Source organism: Strongylocentrotus purpuratus, unplaced genomic scaffold (genome assembly GCF_000002235.5).
Source record: "Strongylocentrotus purpuratus isolate Spur 01 unplaced genomic scaffold, Spur_5.0 spur5_scaffold_16, whole genome shotgun sequence".
NCBI classification, from domain to species: domain Eukaryota; kingdom Metazoa; phylum Echinodermata; class Echinoidea; order Camarodonta; family Strongylocentrotidae; genus Strongylocentrotus; species Strongylocentrotus purpuratus.
The window spans coordinates 29952116-29970763 of NW_022145601.1; the positions used below are offsets into that span (position 1 = coordinate 29952116).

The following is an 18648-nucleotide window of genomic DNA, read 5'->3' on the forward strand; positions in this document are numbered from 1 at the left end:
AGCCTCGTCCCTCCCCGGACAGACTAGTGGTATGTGGCCCATTGGAAGTTGTCTGTTAGGGTGAAAATAAACCTTATGAGCTTTATTGTTATATGGAAGTACAATATAGTTCTTGAATAAAACAAAATAACATGCAAAATCATTCTCATCCATTTCTCACCGAGTTGACTACTGATATTCTCTCATTGAAATAGCATTTTTTTTAACTTTAAAAATAAACCCTCCGGCTCGGGGAGGCAATGGGTTAAATTAAAAGACGTAGTGTGATTCGTCCACAAAATACAAGCGCTCCTGGGTGGGCTCGAACCACCAACCTTTCGGTTAACAGCCGAACGCGCTAGCCAATTGCGCCACAGAAGCTTTGTTGATTACTTGATTAATTTGTATGGCTATATATTTGCAGATCCCGTGTAATGTATGAGGACAATTGACTTAAATGTGGAATGGATTTCTTTAGATGAACATGAAAAACTGTTTGGAACCAGAATGTGACAACTTGGCCAGTATGACGTCACATTTGTGTACTCTATAGTTAAATTGAGTCTTCTCGTTTAGAAGGAGGGGTGGCACGAATCGCTCTCCCGATTTGAGAGTTTCAAGTAAATTAAGTTTTATATCACCAAAGCAATTAAAATTTAACATACGTACATAGAACTATGAATTTTTACGTACAAAAAAGAGTACATATATGTACATTGGTACAATAATATGAAGGTAACTTGGCAGGTAGCAGCCACAAAGAAAGTGACCCTTATGAGTGGCCGGCCTAAAGAAGATACATAAATGTAATAAATATATGTACCAGATTACAAGGACACGACAAAATACAACGATACAAAAGAAAAAAAATACACAGATAAATGGAACAAAGGGTTTAAATTAGATGAATATTTTGCAAAAATAACTATTTCAAACCTACTTTTAAAAACATTCATCGATTGGGATGCTTTAATATTATTGATGAGGGAAGCGAATTCAAAATGATAGTTCCTTGGTACTTAATAGTTGTATGCATCGCGTTCATGGACCTAAACTTGTAGCTATATTCTTCCTTGGTTAGCCTCCTCCAAATACTTTTATTCATAAATCTATTACTTATTCTATAATACGTATGCAATATATCAATCTAATTGTTATGAATTATTTATCTATTGTACGTTTGAGATGGATATTTATTTCGCTCACATAATTATAATCAAAAAGCTCAGACATAAATAACAATGAATATAAATATAAACAACGATGCAAAACAAGAAAGTGTAAACCTCAAATTAATTTGAGCTAGGGTTCTAGGACAATAACGCCCAGGACAATTACCCCAGCCATTTACTACCGGACAACTACCCCCTCCCAAGGATATTTACACCCCGGAAAAAATACCCGCTGGAATATCACCCACCCCCGAGGACAACCACCCAGCGAGGACAATTACCCCTCCCCCCGGAAAATTCCCGTAAATTAATATCTCTCTTTAGTTTCTACGTGACAGCGCCACCTCGTGATAGTTTCAATGGAGGTCTATTCCTGTAAGTATCTAATTAATTTGCTTTGGTTTGATGAAGCATATTTCGTCGTAGAGTTCGTTTTAGTGTCATATTCTTCTTTCATTTTCATCTATCAACTTCAAACATATGTAGCTTTGTAATGAAGCGAAGCCCTGTCCCTATTTCTTTAACAATTAAAGCCCGGAGCAGATATCACCAGAGTACATTATGGATCACCGATTGATTTGCATGTATAATAGTAATATCCATCCGAGTGAAGGCTCATGGAATAGCGTTGCAGCACTTTGGTGGAGAATGGCGAATATTATATTTGTCGAAGGACATGAGCGCCGTGATTGGGTCTTGAACCGCAAACCATGATCCACAGTCCATCAACCGTATCCACTATACCACAACTGTAACACCTCATCAACCGCACCTCCTATTATATATAATACTTGCGAATAAAGCTAATTACCGGTAATTCAGGTCTCATTTATATACAATTGAATGTAGTGGATACTGTCTGGCCAGTCTTTTTGTGTTGTTCTAAAAATGTGGGTCTCGACCAGTTTCGATGATAAAAATCTAACTTCCCGGAGGTGCAGCGTTCGGTCCGTCTGACCTGAACGTTTTGTGTCACAGCCTTTGATATTCGAGGAAACAATAAACATTTCAGAGGAAGTATTTCAGTCATAACCACAACTGGGAAAATGACGACTCCAATGGTCAACCAATTTACAAAGGTTCATCGATAAGGCAATATTGCAACATGTGAATAAAAAAATATATACAGAAGTTTGAATAAACTAAACGTGTATTTTTCTTTCTCTTTACATGAGTGGGTGATATTTAAACAGTCCCTCTTAACGACCTCTTGAAAAGAATCGGACATTATACCACATTTTCTTCGATAATTATTTGTAAGATCTTATTTGTCATTAAAAACAAAAACAAAACACCCCAAAACGATAGAAAGATGACTATACAAAGAAGTTTGTACACGGAAATACATTCGTGCCAATTTCAAGGAATTTTTATTTTAGGGAAATTCCCGACATTATTATATTAGAGTGAAAAAAAGTTGTTGAATAAAATCAACTATTGGGATAGATTGTTCTCACTTTACTATGAAATGACGACTCTGCTGGGGTTCTAGGACAATTAACCCCTTGGACTATCAGCCCCGGCCAATTACCAGCGGGACAATTCCCCCCGAGGACAACTACCTCCCGAAAAAAACTAGGACAATTACCTCTTGAAATAATTCTGCTTCTATTATAACCAACTTTTCAGGATGGACTTACCCTTTAATGAAGAAAAAAAAGGAGGGGGGGGGTAATAGTCTTAGGGGGTACTTTTCAAGGGGTGGGGTAATCATCCTCGGGGGGGGGGGGGTTATTGTTAATGGGGTGATATTTCGGGGAGTTATTGTCAATGGGGTGATTTCTCGGGGGGGGGGGGTAATTGTCCTCGGGGGGGGGGGGTGGTGGTTGTCTTGGTGGGTAATTTTCAGGGGGGGAATTTCCCGGGGGTTATTGTCCAGGGGGTAATTGTCCTGATACGCTCCCCTGGTCATTCATACAAATACTAAGTGTTTGTGAGTGTATTAGTGAATACGCACTGCATTCAGGTTAAGTCTCAGTAGATTAATGAACGAGGCTTGTCGAGTTCATTGTCCGTTTCATTGTGGTTTGGCCAAAAGCAGTACATATCACTAATACACCAGCTAAAAACTTGTATTATATGTTTTATAAGATGGAGCTGCAATATGAGTATAAAGTCGAGAAATTTACGGTTGTTATCACCAAAGTCCACTCCCCGTGCATATTGTTAAAATTAATGCACGCACACTTGATCGATTTCGACGCTTCTCATAGGCTACATTTTTTTACTCATTTTTGTTGTGAGTGTAAAACAACCTTTTCAGGACTTCTTTATTTTTTCATAATAATACAAAAATATTCACATTTTTAGCATTTGCCTCCATTTCTGAAGGGATATACATGGTTTTTTAATATTATCTTCTATCTGTAAACAAAAATTTAATAGGTAAATCAAAATATAAAGAAGTCTCACTTTTGTTCTGTTATTTTTAAGTTCTTTTCCAACAAAGCTTTTGCAAATAGTAAAAAGCGCATAATTCAAAATAATATCAACATCTTTTTCCTTCTTTGAATTAAAATTGATACCAAACAATAGATTACATGGCTTGAAATTAAAATTAGACATTAAATATTACCTTATATTCCTTTCAACTTCATTCCAAAACTTATTGACTTCGTTAAAGAAAAAGAAAATATGCATATAATCACCTGTTTTATTACATTAATAACATTGCTCAGTGGCATTTACTTTACATTTAAACAAATGATATGGTATTGCTAAAATATTGTACATGAATTTGAAATTGAAATTAATTAGTAAGCTGTCTTTTATAACTTTTAACTTAAATATCCCAACGTCATTTTTATCTCATTTTATAATCCCTGTTAACGACCTCTGCAAAGAATCAGACGTTATACCACATTCTCTTCAATAATTATATGTAACACCTAATTGGTCAACAAAAAACACAAACAAAACCCCAAAAAGGGCAACATTTTCAGTGCAATGACTTTCATTTACATTTCCTCGGGTTTTCTCTTCAATGGACTTATCGACGGATGAGAAACTTACTTATTATAAATTACTGTGCCCCTTACGAATGCAGACTGATAAAGGTACGATACAGAAATTACGACCTACGTTTAAAAAAAAATCTTCCTTTTTTGTTTTGGTTTTGTTGGTCTCGTGGGCCTTTTTGAAATTTCTCCTGTCGGTCGGTCTGCTGTGATAAGTCTCATTGCCATAGATGACTGTATTGTTTGTTTCATTTATTTCCGAAAATCATCATAAAAACAATAACACAAATTATATTCCACATACTAAGAATCTTGCTCTACGATTGGTCAAAAGTAAATCACGTGATGAAAGATAGTTCGCCTATTATTGATGGGAGAAGCAAAAAGTTCATTACACTGTGTAAATAGTACTACTATCTACACAGTGCAACGCACTTTCACTGAAGATAGAGGTACTATCTACACAGGGCACTGAAGATTATCCAAAAGCGCACTAAAACAGGCGTAATTAAGCGCGCATTACCATTGAGCGCAATTTAAAAAAGCTCATGCGCGCACCGTACCCTCAAGGGGTTGGGTTAAACTTAAACTTTTTTGGTGTGAATTTGGGCCTAGGTGTCTTTTATGTAAATGCATACACGTCCTTTTCTTTTTGTAGTTAAATTGTTTTAGATGTGGAATATAAAGCAAATAATCACCTTTTGGTTTCAGGCGATGGCAAACTATCACTTCCTCGTTGATCAGAATGTATACGCTATCTTTCCTCAGCTTCGTTTCGGAAAGATAGCTACATCCAGATCGCCTCGGAAGTGATAGTTTGTCCCATCACCTTCACCAACGGTAATTATTTGCTTAATATCAAAATCAAAGACTAATACAACAATAATAGAATGATAAAACGGTTAGATAGTCCATTTCAGAGCCATTAATCTAATGGCTCTGTTCTTCCATGGAGTCCAATATAAAAAAAGCCTGTGTACAAAAAACAGAAACTAAAGAAATCTATTTTTAAACTTCAACTTTAACGACGTTTAACACGTGCGTCACCTTCAGTATCACATTTGTAGTTTATACCAGGAAATACCAGGAAAATTTATTCGTGCCAATTTCAAGGACTTTTTATTTTAGAGAAATTCTCTACATTATTATAAGAGATTGAAAATTGTTGTTGAATACAACAACGATTGGGACACATTGTTCTCGTTTTACTTTACAGTGTAAAATCTGCTTTAAAAAAAATGGTGTACACAATATTATAAAGGCACCTAGCAATATGTATATAAGTATATAATATATGTATATACATATATATTGAAAATGCTAAGAGGAACTGTCCAATATTATGCATATATAAATATAATATCCTAGAAAATCGCGTCGCCCGATATTTCACCAAGGGGGGGGGGGGGGGGGGGGGGGGGGGGGGGGGAGGGGGAGGGGTAGGGAGTAGAGGTTACACCTCCCCCCCCCCCCTGCGTACGTGCCTGGTTATTACATGCCATATTTTTAATAGTAAAGCATTAGAAGAGCCACGTTTTTCAGAGAACATTTTTCTTTTAATCTGATGTTCTTCCACACTTATTGCATGATAACAATGATAACGCTCACAAGTTATTTTTCACCTCTTCCCAGAACTCAACCTTCTCTTTAAACATCAGTGACGGCAGTAAAACGAAATTTCTGGCAGAAATTGTGTTGTTGTTGCTGGTATGCGTTTTGATGGTTTAATGAAGTGTCTGAGGTCTAGAATAAGCTCGTACTAAATTAAATCTTGCGTTGACGCATGAACCTCAAATTCAAAGAATATGTATTTTTAGTCAGGGAGAGTTCCCCAAACAGGATAAAAACAGGGTGAAGTTTATGAAGTTCAAATCAACAAATGGTGACGCTTAAGAATGAAATTAACACGTATTATATACCTACAGGAATATTATATGAATATACACCAGAGAAAATATAGCCTTATGTTTAGGAAATGTAGCATAAGTTGACAAAATCGTGTCTCCTTGAGTTTCGACTATATACTCAGCCTTAGAGTATTGTTTTGCTTTTAAAGGAACCATCTACAGCTTTATTGTGTTTGTATTTCGGTATATCACTAGCACTGATGACAAAGCAATGCATTCAATATACATACTAATAGGGGACTACACACAATTACGTGGCGAAATCTAGTCGCTGAAAATGTACACAGTAATTTTACCTGTTATCCTGAGATCATGTAAGAGCAACCCTCGAACGATATTGTTACAAAAATCTTCTTCCTGTGGAAAATTCAAGAGCCGATAGATAGCTCACTGATTATTTCTCAGGACTTTATAAGCCAAGGTTTGCACCAAAATGTATGGACCCTAAACCCCCCCCCCCCCCCCTTAAGAGGCTCGCTCTTAAGGAAACTCTTAAGGAAACTGCAAACGTGGAATCGAAACCATGAAAGGATTTAACCATTATTATTCAATAAGATGTTTATTGGAGCACCGTGGTTTGTTGGTTTATTGACTTGACTTTGCATTGAGGGATTGACGGTTCGAATCCTTAATCACACTGAATGATCCTAGGTGATGCAGTATTGTGTAGATGCCTCTTTCAACCCATGTGCTACAAATGACTGGTGTAAAGCGATTCCTTATGCGTTTGGGCAATATTGAATAACAACCCGTTTGAATCATTTTGAAAGCCCAGATACATCGTTTAATGGTTTATCCGATAGCAATGCGCTGTAAGCCCAAACAAGCAAATAACAAACAAAAGAAAAAAAACATGAACAATATTTACGTTTGTTTTTCTTATTTACCTTAGCAAATTGTACATAATAAATAGTACTGATGAACATAAAATAAATATCTAGATACATCACTAATTATAGTTATGCTTTTCATTTAGAGAATAGATTGAAAACAACATTATGAAGAGCAATGAGGAAGTAAACTATATCATTACATTTGACACGAGTGTAGGTATACTGGATAAGATTTCGGGAAAATGGAAAAAACAAGTTTTCAATCCTTGGAAGGTTTTGACAGTTGTGGTATTTGGAACCAACTTCCGGTGCAGGAAGATTAGGCCTAGCGTCTGCTATAGAGCCAACCACCGGATGAGTATTGATCGCAAAGGAAAAAATGGAACAAGGGATTAAATAGAGCAGCTGTCTGAGAAGCAGGAAAGAAGAGTATTTAACTCAAACATTTCGTTACTAAATTGAAAAGAACTGGAGTTTTGTTTCACACTTAAGCCATTGACAAGGTTGGATCTTATTTAGATAAGGGATGTGCTGCCAAACAACACCTGCAAATAGCCTTCGCATGGCGGGCGACAGATTTGATAGAAACCCCTTTAAGATTCATTCTTCGTTATTATACATAGAGTAATTACGATGGAGCAAAGGAGACTTTACGTAGGTATGTAAAAGACGGGCGTTGGTCATGGATTGCAATAGGGACGGACCCCCTCCCACCCCGACCCCAAATGAATCAGAACATTGGATAACATTGTCGCCGGAGTGTCCTCTGCCTGATGGAGCTAATAATGTTATTCAACCAAGGTCTTGGTATTATTGGTTAAGCACGTAATTATAAATGGCCAATTTGTAACCTTACGAATTGTTTTCATCGAGGTATTGACACATTCAGAAATTTGTTCATTAAAAAAAAATGATCAGTACCTGTACATTTAGTAAAGAATTATTGTCCAGCACAGTAATTCGAGTCTTTTATATTTATTAAAATAACACAAAATAAAACAACATCTACAAAAAACATAATAGTCTTATAGGTATTTAAAAAGCTCGCTTTCTTGTTGCAAAACAGTTTCGTATTCTCTTGTCGTGTAACTTATCCTAAACAGAGCATCAACTATATTCCAACTTCCCGTTACAGTATCGTCCTGTGTTCTTCCCGCTGTTATATTACTGAAGAAAATAAAGGTAGAATAAAACACAAATAGATAATGACTGCCATTTGTTCAGAAGGGAAACCTAATCAGGCGAAGGACGCACATCCCAATTTCGCCGTTTGTTTATAAAAAAAAATTCAATCTAAATTGGCATATCCGGGGGGGGGGGGCATTACATAGAAATTGTGTGATTAATCAAAAATGAAACAAGAGTGCTGATTCTTACTAATTGCATGTACGTACAGGTACATGTGTATGCGTCCTCATTCTGACATTACGAAACATTAAATACTGACCTGCAAACGTGCTGTTACTCAACTGATAAATGTACTACAGCAATGAATAATAGATTTCAAAGGGCCAAACAAAAGAATCACACCTTTATTTGGAAGTTGAAATGAGTCAGACTCTCGTAACAATACTGAATCCGTCTGGCCATAATTAAGCACGAGTCATGAATACGGCCGAAATAAATTTTCTAAAGAGAATATGAAAATCATGATTCCCTTACTGTATTGAAACAACATTAACAATAACTAACCTTAACAAAGTTTATAACTAATCTCATGATATGAAGGTGCGGTTTGGCTCTGTAGTGAAAAGAAATTATGGTATTTGAAGGTAGGTATTAAAAAAATCTTTGTTCATGTAGTCCCCTTCAAAGACAACAAAGACAGAAAGGTGAATCATTCTCACCACAAGTGTTTTCGTCGTAGACAACATCCCCACGTTCATAACAACAACAACAGCAACATGAAATTACAAAAAAAGAAAAGAAAACACACACACTATATCTGTACTCCTCTCTACTTCTTTGTGTCGTCTGCGTGTGTCTGGGCGCAGCGGTGTGTGTGGGCGGATTATAGTGTGCGTGATCATGTTTGTGTATGTCTGTCTTTCTCTCATTCTCTTTCCTTTTCCCACTGCACACCCCCCTTCCTTTCCTCTATTTATTTGTTTAATGTTTTCTCCCTCCCTCTATGTTCTGCCCATTTTCTCTTTCTCGGAAGCCCTACATCTGTGTCTGTCTGCTTGTCTGTCTTTGTTTCTCTCTAATTCCGAACTTCGTATTGTTATCAATAATAAGCTCACAAAAATCAGCACGTACTGATATAAATTGATGAAATCTATGGGATAAATAATTCTTCTTTAGACTATGTGTTCTTTTAATAATAATAATAATAATATCGAATATTTAGGAGCGCTAAAAACAATAAGTACCATAGCGCTTACAATAATACAAATATATGAAAAGAGGACAAATGTACAGTACAGGAAGTATATCACATAGATCGTTAGGGGAAAAAGGTGAGTTTTGAAAGTGGCAAGACAGGTAATTTCCCTTATGGAAAGAGGGATGCTGTAATGATGATAGAATCAACATATATCAGTCTCGTCCAATCATAACATTAGGAAAAAACTTATTGGGGAAATAGCTACATTAAATTATAAAGTTTCATATTAACAAATTTTGACTATCCTGACATTTGACCAATTTAATGACAATTTTGATGGTTGATTTTGAAGGTATACCTAATGATCTCGTCAAAAATATTAGTAATAGTTATGAAGAAAAAAAAAGGTTTCACAAATTATTAATCATGAAATCAAGCCAACCTATGATTGATCACAATCATCTTTTGTGTCTACATCTGTCATTGAATATTAAAATACTCCGCACATACACTCAATTTTTCAGAGTTGTTGACCAAATACTAAAGATGACGTCAATTATTAGTCATTTGTGGTGCTCTTTGGTGTCATATTTTCTGTCTCTCATGGTAGCTAAGATGTTATGGTTATTCAGATATCCCACAATCACTTTGGTTTGCAAAACATTCTTGTTGTGATTCTTAGACACCTTTGAACAATACTCCCAATCATTGTCACTTCTTGCAGACTGCCGTGACTCGCAAAGCGTCACTAAAACAAATTAGTCTTGGTCAAAGACCCTGCTCTCCGAAATTCTCGAAATATTTATCAGTTCGTCATTGTATTAGTGCCCTCTTAAAAGGCAAGTCCACTCCCAAAATAAATAACTTTCAATAGAAGCAGAACAATCAGACAAACCAATCAAAATTGTTTAAAATAAAATCGGAGGAATGCACAGGAGTGGAAGTCCACTCTTTCAAAAGTAATAATAAGGGATCCACCCACAAAATGGAATTTTAAATTGAAACCCACGCTCATAAAAACTGGAATCCATTACAAAGTAGTGGTTTAAAATCACTCTTTAAAGACTAAATTCAACTATCTTTGAGTGTGGATTTAAAATCCAAAATGAAGTGAATCTTCATATGACTCCCAAAATACTGAATTTCACTCTGTCAGAGAGTAAACCTTTCAGCTGACGTGTATCTAATAATAATGGATTTAACCGAATATTGATCTGGGAGCACAGTGGAGGTAACTCTAGGGCATTGATTTATTGACCTGTATCTACCTCTATGTTAGATTTGTAATTTGATATCGTAAAATGGTGGTATATATGGTAAAGAGTCATCATCAAATGAATCATTTCCTCATTGATTGAAGGAAGTATTGAGTATTTACGGCTTTTACGTCGTAAATAAACACAAAGTCATGACATCAGCCCTTAAATTACAGATAAATAACCTCAGATAGTTTGAATGTGTATTCAACCTCTCAATGTATACTCATATCTATTATATTCATATATATCTTTCTTCCTCTTTCTATCTTTATCTCTTTTTATCTCTCTCTCTCTCTATTCCTCTTTCTCTCTCTCTCTCTCTCTCTCTCACTCTCTCTCCATATATCTCTATGTCTCTTTCAATTTCATATGCTTGATATATCGTCTCCACCGATCAAATCGTTCCTTGTTACTCTTTTCCCTCTATTTGCATTCATTCAAGATGGATGCTCCCGGCTACAAATATAATCATGCGTATGATATCCATACAATATTACATCCACAATTTAATATCCCATGAGTTTAACACGTTTTAGGCATTTGCCTAAGTCCCTCCCCCCCCCCCCCCCCCAAACAAAAAACAAAAAGACGAGGAGAAATTTATATTTTAGTGGATTTGTTTATATAGATGACATTCTCTATGACCCTCATTTTAGCTCTCTTTCTGGATGATAAAATGACCTCCTGTTTTATGTATCTACTTTCTGGATTCATGTCATTATTTGTCAAAACATCTGTTTAAATATTAAAAAGAACCTTTTCGAGTTTATCTTTAGTTAAAAGAATGAAACAAATGAATCAATAAGATATGATAGCCTCAGACAATTTAATTAAAAATGAAATAAGGCCATTCCAGTACCTCTTGATGACCGTTTAAACAGATACCAATGTGGTTGGTACTCACGAGACACTTTCTCTGTCATGAATTTATAAATCATGATCATAGTACATGTATATATATATCGAGAAATTCATTACATGCCCGCAACAGGGTCATTAATACCTTTGACAAGCATCAATAAATTCCTATTTCGTTGTATAAATCATGATAGTACATGTATATATATCGAGAAATTCACTGCATGCCCGCAAAAGGGTCATTAATACCTTGGATAAACACCAATAAATTCCCCTTTCGTTAGGGTTATGCAACCATGTCAAATAATGATAATTGATAACTACACTATTTGGGTGACCAGAACATTATTATTTATTTACACAATTGTTGCAGTTTTATTCGTATTCTTCATTCTTTTTAATTTCAAGCGCCATTTAATCAGTTACAATGCTGACTTGTATATATTGCTGTTCATAGAGATCGAGGCACTACGGAGTTTAATTTACAGTTTAGTATGAAAGTGATTTTATCCATGATTGAGTATGCGGTGAGGTTTACAAATGATTGAACATAATCTATATGTTAAACATTTTATATTTTTTATATTGTTTTCTATCTTAATGATACTCTTACATCAAAGATGGATTTTAATCACGTTGAATTGCATTTTTAATAGTAAATTGTGCAGGTACAGAAATTCAGGGTATGATTAATTAGACTAGGCACATAAAACACTCCGATACGATCACATGTGTATTATCTGCTGGTTGGTTGAGTGGCTCTCTCTCTCTCTGTCTCTCTGTCTCTGTCTCTCTCTCACTATCATTTCTACCACTCTCTTGCTCCCGACTTCCTCGTTTTACAAATCGAGTTCACCATTCTGCGATATGCAACGGGTGGGTGATTACGCTACATAAAAACTTCCGTCTGCTTCTGTCAAGCTACTCGGATTAGTGTTGCCGCATAACAAGCTACTTGAAGAGTCGTTCCTCATAGATGGTTGGAATATTGTAAAGTTTAATTTGATTTAATGAGAGCTGATGATAGCCAGGATGGATACTACAGCACCTCTCTCACAAGGAATATCAGCGACGGCGTCTCCGACTTTTAGGCTAGTCGGTTCTACCACGAACACCACTTTCGATCTTAGGTACTCAAACATGATAGACAGCACGACAAGTGCCTCTCATATTACTTTCACTAACTTCAGTGATTTCTCGCCGACAAGTCATGCCAGCGAATTGCCCATTCCTCACCTAGCCGAAAGGATCATTGAAGCTCTGATCCTGACAGTGATCTGCATCGTGGCCCTCTCTGGAAATACTCTCCTTTGGGCGGTGGTGCTCAGGCATCGCTCCCTCAAAACGGCATCCAATGCCCTGGTGCTCTGCCTAAGCGCGGCTGATCTTCTGGTATCGACGGTCAGCATGCCGGTGACCATCGTCAGCATATCCACGGGACAGTGGCTATTCAATGACCGGCTCTGCAAGGCATTGGGATTCATCAGTATGTGTACCTTCATCGGGTCCGTCATGTCTCTAGGAGCTATCAGCATTAATAGATATGTCTTAATCGTGCATCCATCGAAGTTTAGGAGAGTATATACCAAGCGGAATACAGCATTTTTCATAATCGGTGAGTAAGGTTTACCTTTCCTTGTTCGTGTAAAATTTTTGTTTATCTCCATAACGCTGGAATAATATTTTGTTACCTCTTTCATGAAAATAGTGTTTGTGACACTATCGTTTATTCCATATTATAATATGGATTCTTCTCATAACTTTATTGATCAATCTCTATTATGCTTTTGATTGATTAATAGAGTTCTGAGAAATATAAACTTTATCTAAAAATAATAGAATACTATTCTCACTATCACTTCGTCAAGAGGTACGAAAAATCAATCCGACTTACGTGTAACAGTGTAAATGTAGATTCTTATATATATATAAAGAAAAATAAATCAGTAGATTCCATTAAAGGTTGTTGATACATGCAATCTTGTCATTATAGGGTAAAATATATCATACTTTTGGCCAGTACACTTTATATTCTTTCATTCATGGAGTGTCATGAAATTCGGGGGGGGGGGGGGAGGAGAAGTGTGAAGTGGCAAATTTGACCCTGGTCAACTGATGTGGTTTCCCATTTTAACCCGTTGACTACTGAATTATCTAATTCCCATAGACTTAACACAGGAACCCCCAGGTTCCAGTAAGCAATGGGTTAACACTTGAACACGAACCTTCACTGAAAATAGAAAGACAGTGCTGGGGATAAAAATGAAAATTCATCTTTACTCATATGGCTCCGTTTAGTCTCATTTCACAACGCCCCCTATCGTCAGAGCATGATCAGAGTCAGCAGCCTAACATGTTAGCCTATGGACGTTTTTTTTTAAAATCGTTAAAAATTCATTTCTTGTTTAAACGAAAAGCACATCCACCCCGACGTACGTTATCACTAGCTCTTTCATTGGAGCCCTCATGTCTCATTGACTTTTGAAAGTTCACCCACCGTAATTTTTCAAAATAGGTTGCAAGCTCGTCATTGCCTATAATACACATGTGAAACAAGTCTAACTTTGGACTCAGTTTACCAAGCGATTTGAAGATTATAGGTCGAGCACACGAAACATAAAAAGCATGAATTATCATAGATCACTTCTGCCTATTTCATTATGTCCATTTCATCCAACCCCCCACCGTAATTTTTCCATTTAGTAAAAGCAAACATTTTGCCGAGTTTAGCAAACACATGAATATTCATGAACGGTCAGACAATACAGCCTTTTAGTACGTAACGTATAGTGAATGGGAATGGGCAATGATCCGTTCAGGAGGTAGAGGTCAGTGGTTTGTGCTGGCAATGTTCACGCAAGCGAAAATGAGACAATCGGAGCAATATGTCTATGGTGTCTTACAAAACAGTTTTGTTACTGAAGTACTTACCTTGTATTCTAGATTTTTTAAAAAAATTATAAATGAATCAATACATAATGAACAGAAATAGAGTTTTCAAAATGATAACATCAAATTTGCTGCAGTGGTAGGCAGCTCATCTCCCCTTAAATTGAGTGGCAAATATCTGGGCTTGGTCAATGAGAAGTTTCACGACACATGCCCCTATACGGCAGTTGTTCCGCATCAGTTTCCTACACTAATACAACAAAAGTTTTTAAAAAAAACTTTGTATTTTCCCTTAAGAAAATTTTCAATCGCACATTGACCCTAAATTTAACTATTGCAAATATAATTTTATACAACCCCTTGTATGAAACAAATCTATTCCGTCGTCAATAACTTAGAAAATGAAAGTTTATTAATTTTTTCTGTTCAGAGCAAATTGGAGAGGAGCTCGCAAGAAACATCACAGTGTTGCCAAATTGTGTTTGCTTGATTGCACCTTTAAAAATTCATAACTTTCTTATTTTTTCATCGTTTTTGGTTCAAAATTTCACTGCCCTGTTTCTCTCATTCCTCTGCTTCTATTAAAACCAACCTGATATGGACTTGGACTTCCCCCTTTAAAGTACAAGCCTTTTTAATTCATGAAATGGGGCAAGACATGTGCAGAGTGATGTATCACTAAAGGAAATCTTTTAAGTGTAACAACATTAAGTGGACCCGGCATGTGCTCCTAGTAATTGCTTTCTTTCTTCAAATGTATGGGATAAAGTGTTGTCATTAGGTTTATGTCACGACTAACTAGGGTTAGATAAGGGATTGGTATAATTTTGGGCTCCGGGTTTAAAGGGATAGTTGAGTTCTGTTGCAGAGGGCGCTACACAAAATATTTTTTTGTGAGATAATGAAAAACTGAGTGTCAAATGTGAAAGAACATACAATTTAAATGACCAAATCATCTTTGTTTGATCAAAATCGGTTCAGAGATGGCTGAAATATCCATAAATATAACGATTTCTGATATTTGTGTATACCACCACAAATATTCGATAATTTGAAAAAGCCGTTGAAAAAACGAAATTGTGCCTATTACGTTGTGTTTCAGCCAATGCCGATGTTGGATTTTTGATGGCTTTTTCGTGTTGGTTATATAACTCACAACCAGCCGGCCCATGTATTGTTATCATTAATTAATTAATTAATTAATTAACGGTCACCGTATTTTTTGAAAGTGGAGCTGAATTAGTATAATTGTATTGACTATATTTTACACATTTTGGGGTCTAAAATTACTGTTATAGCAATGTTAGGTCCCAAAAGGGCAATAGAAATGTCATAGATAAGAATAAAAGCAATAAGCATGCACTTTGAAGGCATTTGCGGTCTGAAATCAGAACTCAACTCTCCCTTTAAGTCAAGTATCGCTTAGTGTAGGAAATGTTTTTCATTTTTCTGCTTAGATCAAAAGCAAATTATTATCAGGGTGAACTCTCCCTATAAGAATGACCATGAAGAGCTAATTTAATCAAGTGATTAAACAAATTGGGTGGTGTTAGCGATATCGTCATAGGGACAACGAATGAGCGGTAATTACTCCCAAACAGAAGAGCCTACTAATTTGTTATGATATAATTGGCAACGACCAAATCACAAAATCATAATTGTGTACAGAAACACACGATTCCAACGCTGTACACAATGCACGTACAGGTTCTATTCCTTGAAGAGAACAGTGGAACCTGTATATAAAGACCACTCAAGGGGAGCAGAAGGGTGGTCTTTACATGCGAGTGGTATTATGCAGGTTACTTTAGAACAGGATGAAATTATAAAGACTGTTCAAGGGAAACATATACGTCGTCTTTCTACGCAGGCAGGCACAAAGGATTTGACTGTATCAGAATTTATTTAAGAATAAAATTCGATATTTCAAACTTGCCTTAAAAGTGAATTCATAAAGTAACTTCAAGACTCTTCGTAGCATGGACGTTAAATAAAAATGAGAACTCGCTCTCTGATTATGATACGCGAAATTTCACAAACCACAGGTGCTTAATTTGCTTGCATGTGAAAACATAATACAATGCAATTGCAATGTTATTTGCAATTTAATATAAGTCTATTACAAACAATATACAATGAAACAAGACAAATATAATAGTAATGGCACGAGAAAAGAAGAACTAACAAAATTTCATTTCCCAGCTTTCAAAATTTACATGAAATTTTAAGAACAATCCCTTTCAGGGAATATTTCTACTATGATATCCATCCAAACTGACATAAAAATATTCAGGAATCTCACGAAATGATATGTCCACTTTACCAGAACACACCTGCCTCGCTAAGCAGTGTAAGTAGCCTATCCTTCCACTACTGTCAAGTTAATTGGGTGGAAACCATTAGACCTTTAATTGTACCCGACGTAAACCCCATCAAAGCTCTGTAAATTAGAGGAGGCAGAAGAAAGGCCACAGGTTAGGTTTCTTAAAGGAAATACAAAGTTTTGGAAAATTTTGAAAATTGGGTAGATCGTGATTCTTAACAATTTTGATATATTTGGATGCCCCTGTGAATGTCTTATAAGCACTAAAAAAATTAGCCCCTAAAACACTTCTGCTTTCGAGAAAAATTGAATATAAAAATTTACCGGGAGCTATACAACATAAAGAGTTTATTATTTACAATTTCATAACTTTATATTTCGATTTCAACTGCTACAATGACCACTGAATATTGTAGGATCACATATGCTTCCAATATGTTCAATTGAACCAAATTCATGACCTAATACCAAAGCTTTGTATTACCTTTAAAGCAGTGGAAAGTGAAAGAAACGGTTCAGTCTCAAAGGAAGCTTGATTGTTTTTGTAATTTGAACGAAGAGGTTTTGAAAGCCAGGGAATGTTGAGGCGAATATAAAAGGCTTTGGTTTTAATTAGAGTCGTGCTCTAGGAAGTTAGAGACCTAGTAAATGACCTGAAAAATATTCTCATCAAATGGAAATACAGGGTATTATCATTAGCGTAGCGTAGGCCGCCAGGCCATTGAGGGGAACTGTCATCATGGGTGAAGGGGTGGCACCGGCCTTTTGAATAAAAACGTACCCCATGTCCCCTTCCAGTGGCTACATCACTTGGTATAATGATTTCCAATCGTGCAGGAAACATAAAAAGCCGTTATGCCATTCAGTCTGCATATTTGCAGATACAATACAGTGCGTATAACAAAGTGTACCCAACTTTGGTAGCTTCTAATTGAAGAGATATAACTGATGTTCCCCCAAATTATATTTTAATATTGAGAAGAACTGATATCCTGTCTAATGACACCATTTTCATAATTGTGCTGCCAAGGATGACTGAACAGCAGACTTTTCAAAAAGTATTGTCAAAATCCTCTTGTACCAAGTTTGAGCTGAAAAAATAAATGTGGGTCAAAAGCCATTATGTGTATTATCCCATTCGAAAAAAAGCAAATGCTCAATTATTTACATTGAATATTAGGCAGTCGGAGAATTTTCTTTTAAAATATCAACTCAACTCAAGGAAATAAAAAGCCAAAAAAAACTATGTCGGTCAATGTCTGGAATACACAATCTTTTCAGAAGGAAAGGAAAGGGAATGTTTAGTTATCTGCATGCGGTAATGACAGTTTAAATAGCGGAAAAACATGTTTCTACTAGGACTTCCCTTGCTTCAAAAGAAGATTCCTGTTTGAGGTTGAAAGTCTAGAAAAAAATGTTGTAAGAACGACAAGCAAGAACAAAAAGTTAGATATATAATATATTGTTTTATATATACGTTTGAGGCTGAGTGTGTGTATGTATGAGTGAGTGTGGGTGTGCATGAAGTTGTATTTTTTTTATCTGCATGGGGTGTTTAAGCATAAGATATGAATTATTGAACAGAAAGGTGTGGTCAAGGTGAGGTCATGGTTGGTGTGCGTGTACATACATCAATGGCAGCCGACGAGTATTATGAATATCATGCAATTGGCTATGGCGCCATTTTATTGTCTAGTTGGCTGTTGACATGTTATAGAACATCCATTGTCTTGGTAATCATCCTCTTTAATTAAAGAAATGTGATTAGGCATAACATGACGTTTTACCGAGAACTAGAATTATTGCAGAAGATCATAAATTTCTACGTCGTGATTTAACGTCTGCTAAAGATAGGAAATGATATATATAAATGTGTGAGAACTCCCCTGACGGGGGGTCGTACTTTTTTTAACTTCACGATCTCACGAGGAATAAACTACCCTATTAAACAATCGGGTATACATAATTAATAACAATGATTTATTAAAGATAATCAACACAAATTATCAAGGGTTGTATAATCGGTCGTGTACACATAATAATCAAACGTTTCCGGAGGGAAGAACTCCCTCAGACGGCCACCTGTCAGTGACCTCGCTGTGTGGTCTAATCCCTCCTAGCCACACTAGTGTTGATAAGCTTTAA

General features: G+C 36.1%; 1 protein-coding gene and 1 non-coding gene across 2 annotated transcripts; one reads left to right on the plus strand and one right to left on the minus strand.

Annotated features, from left to right (window-relative positions):
• Nucleotides 1–286: 286 nt before the first annotated feature.
• On the minus strand, nucleotides 287–360 carry TRNAN-GUU. Its single transcript has one exon. It is a non-coding gene; the product is annotated as a tRNA-Asn (tRNA).
• Nucleotides 361–12323: 11963 nt separating this feature from the next.
• LOC115924734 (melatonin-related receptor-like) lies at nucleotides 12324–12914 on the plus strand. The gene has a single exon (XM_030987513.1). The coding sequence runs from the start codon at nucleotides 12324–12326 to the stop codon at nucleotides 12912–12914; it is 591 nt and encodes a 196-aa protein (XP_030843373.1).
• Nucleotides 12915–18648: the final 5734 nt, after the last annotated feature.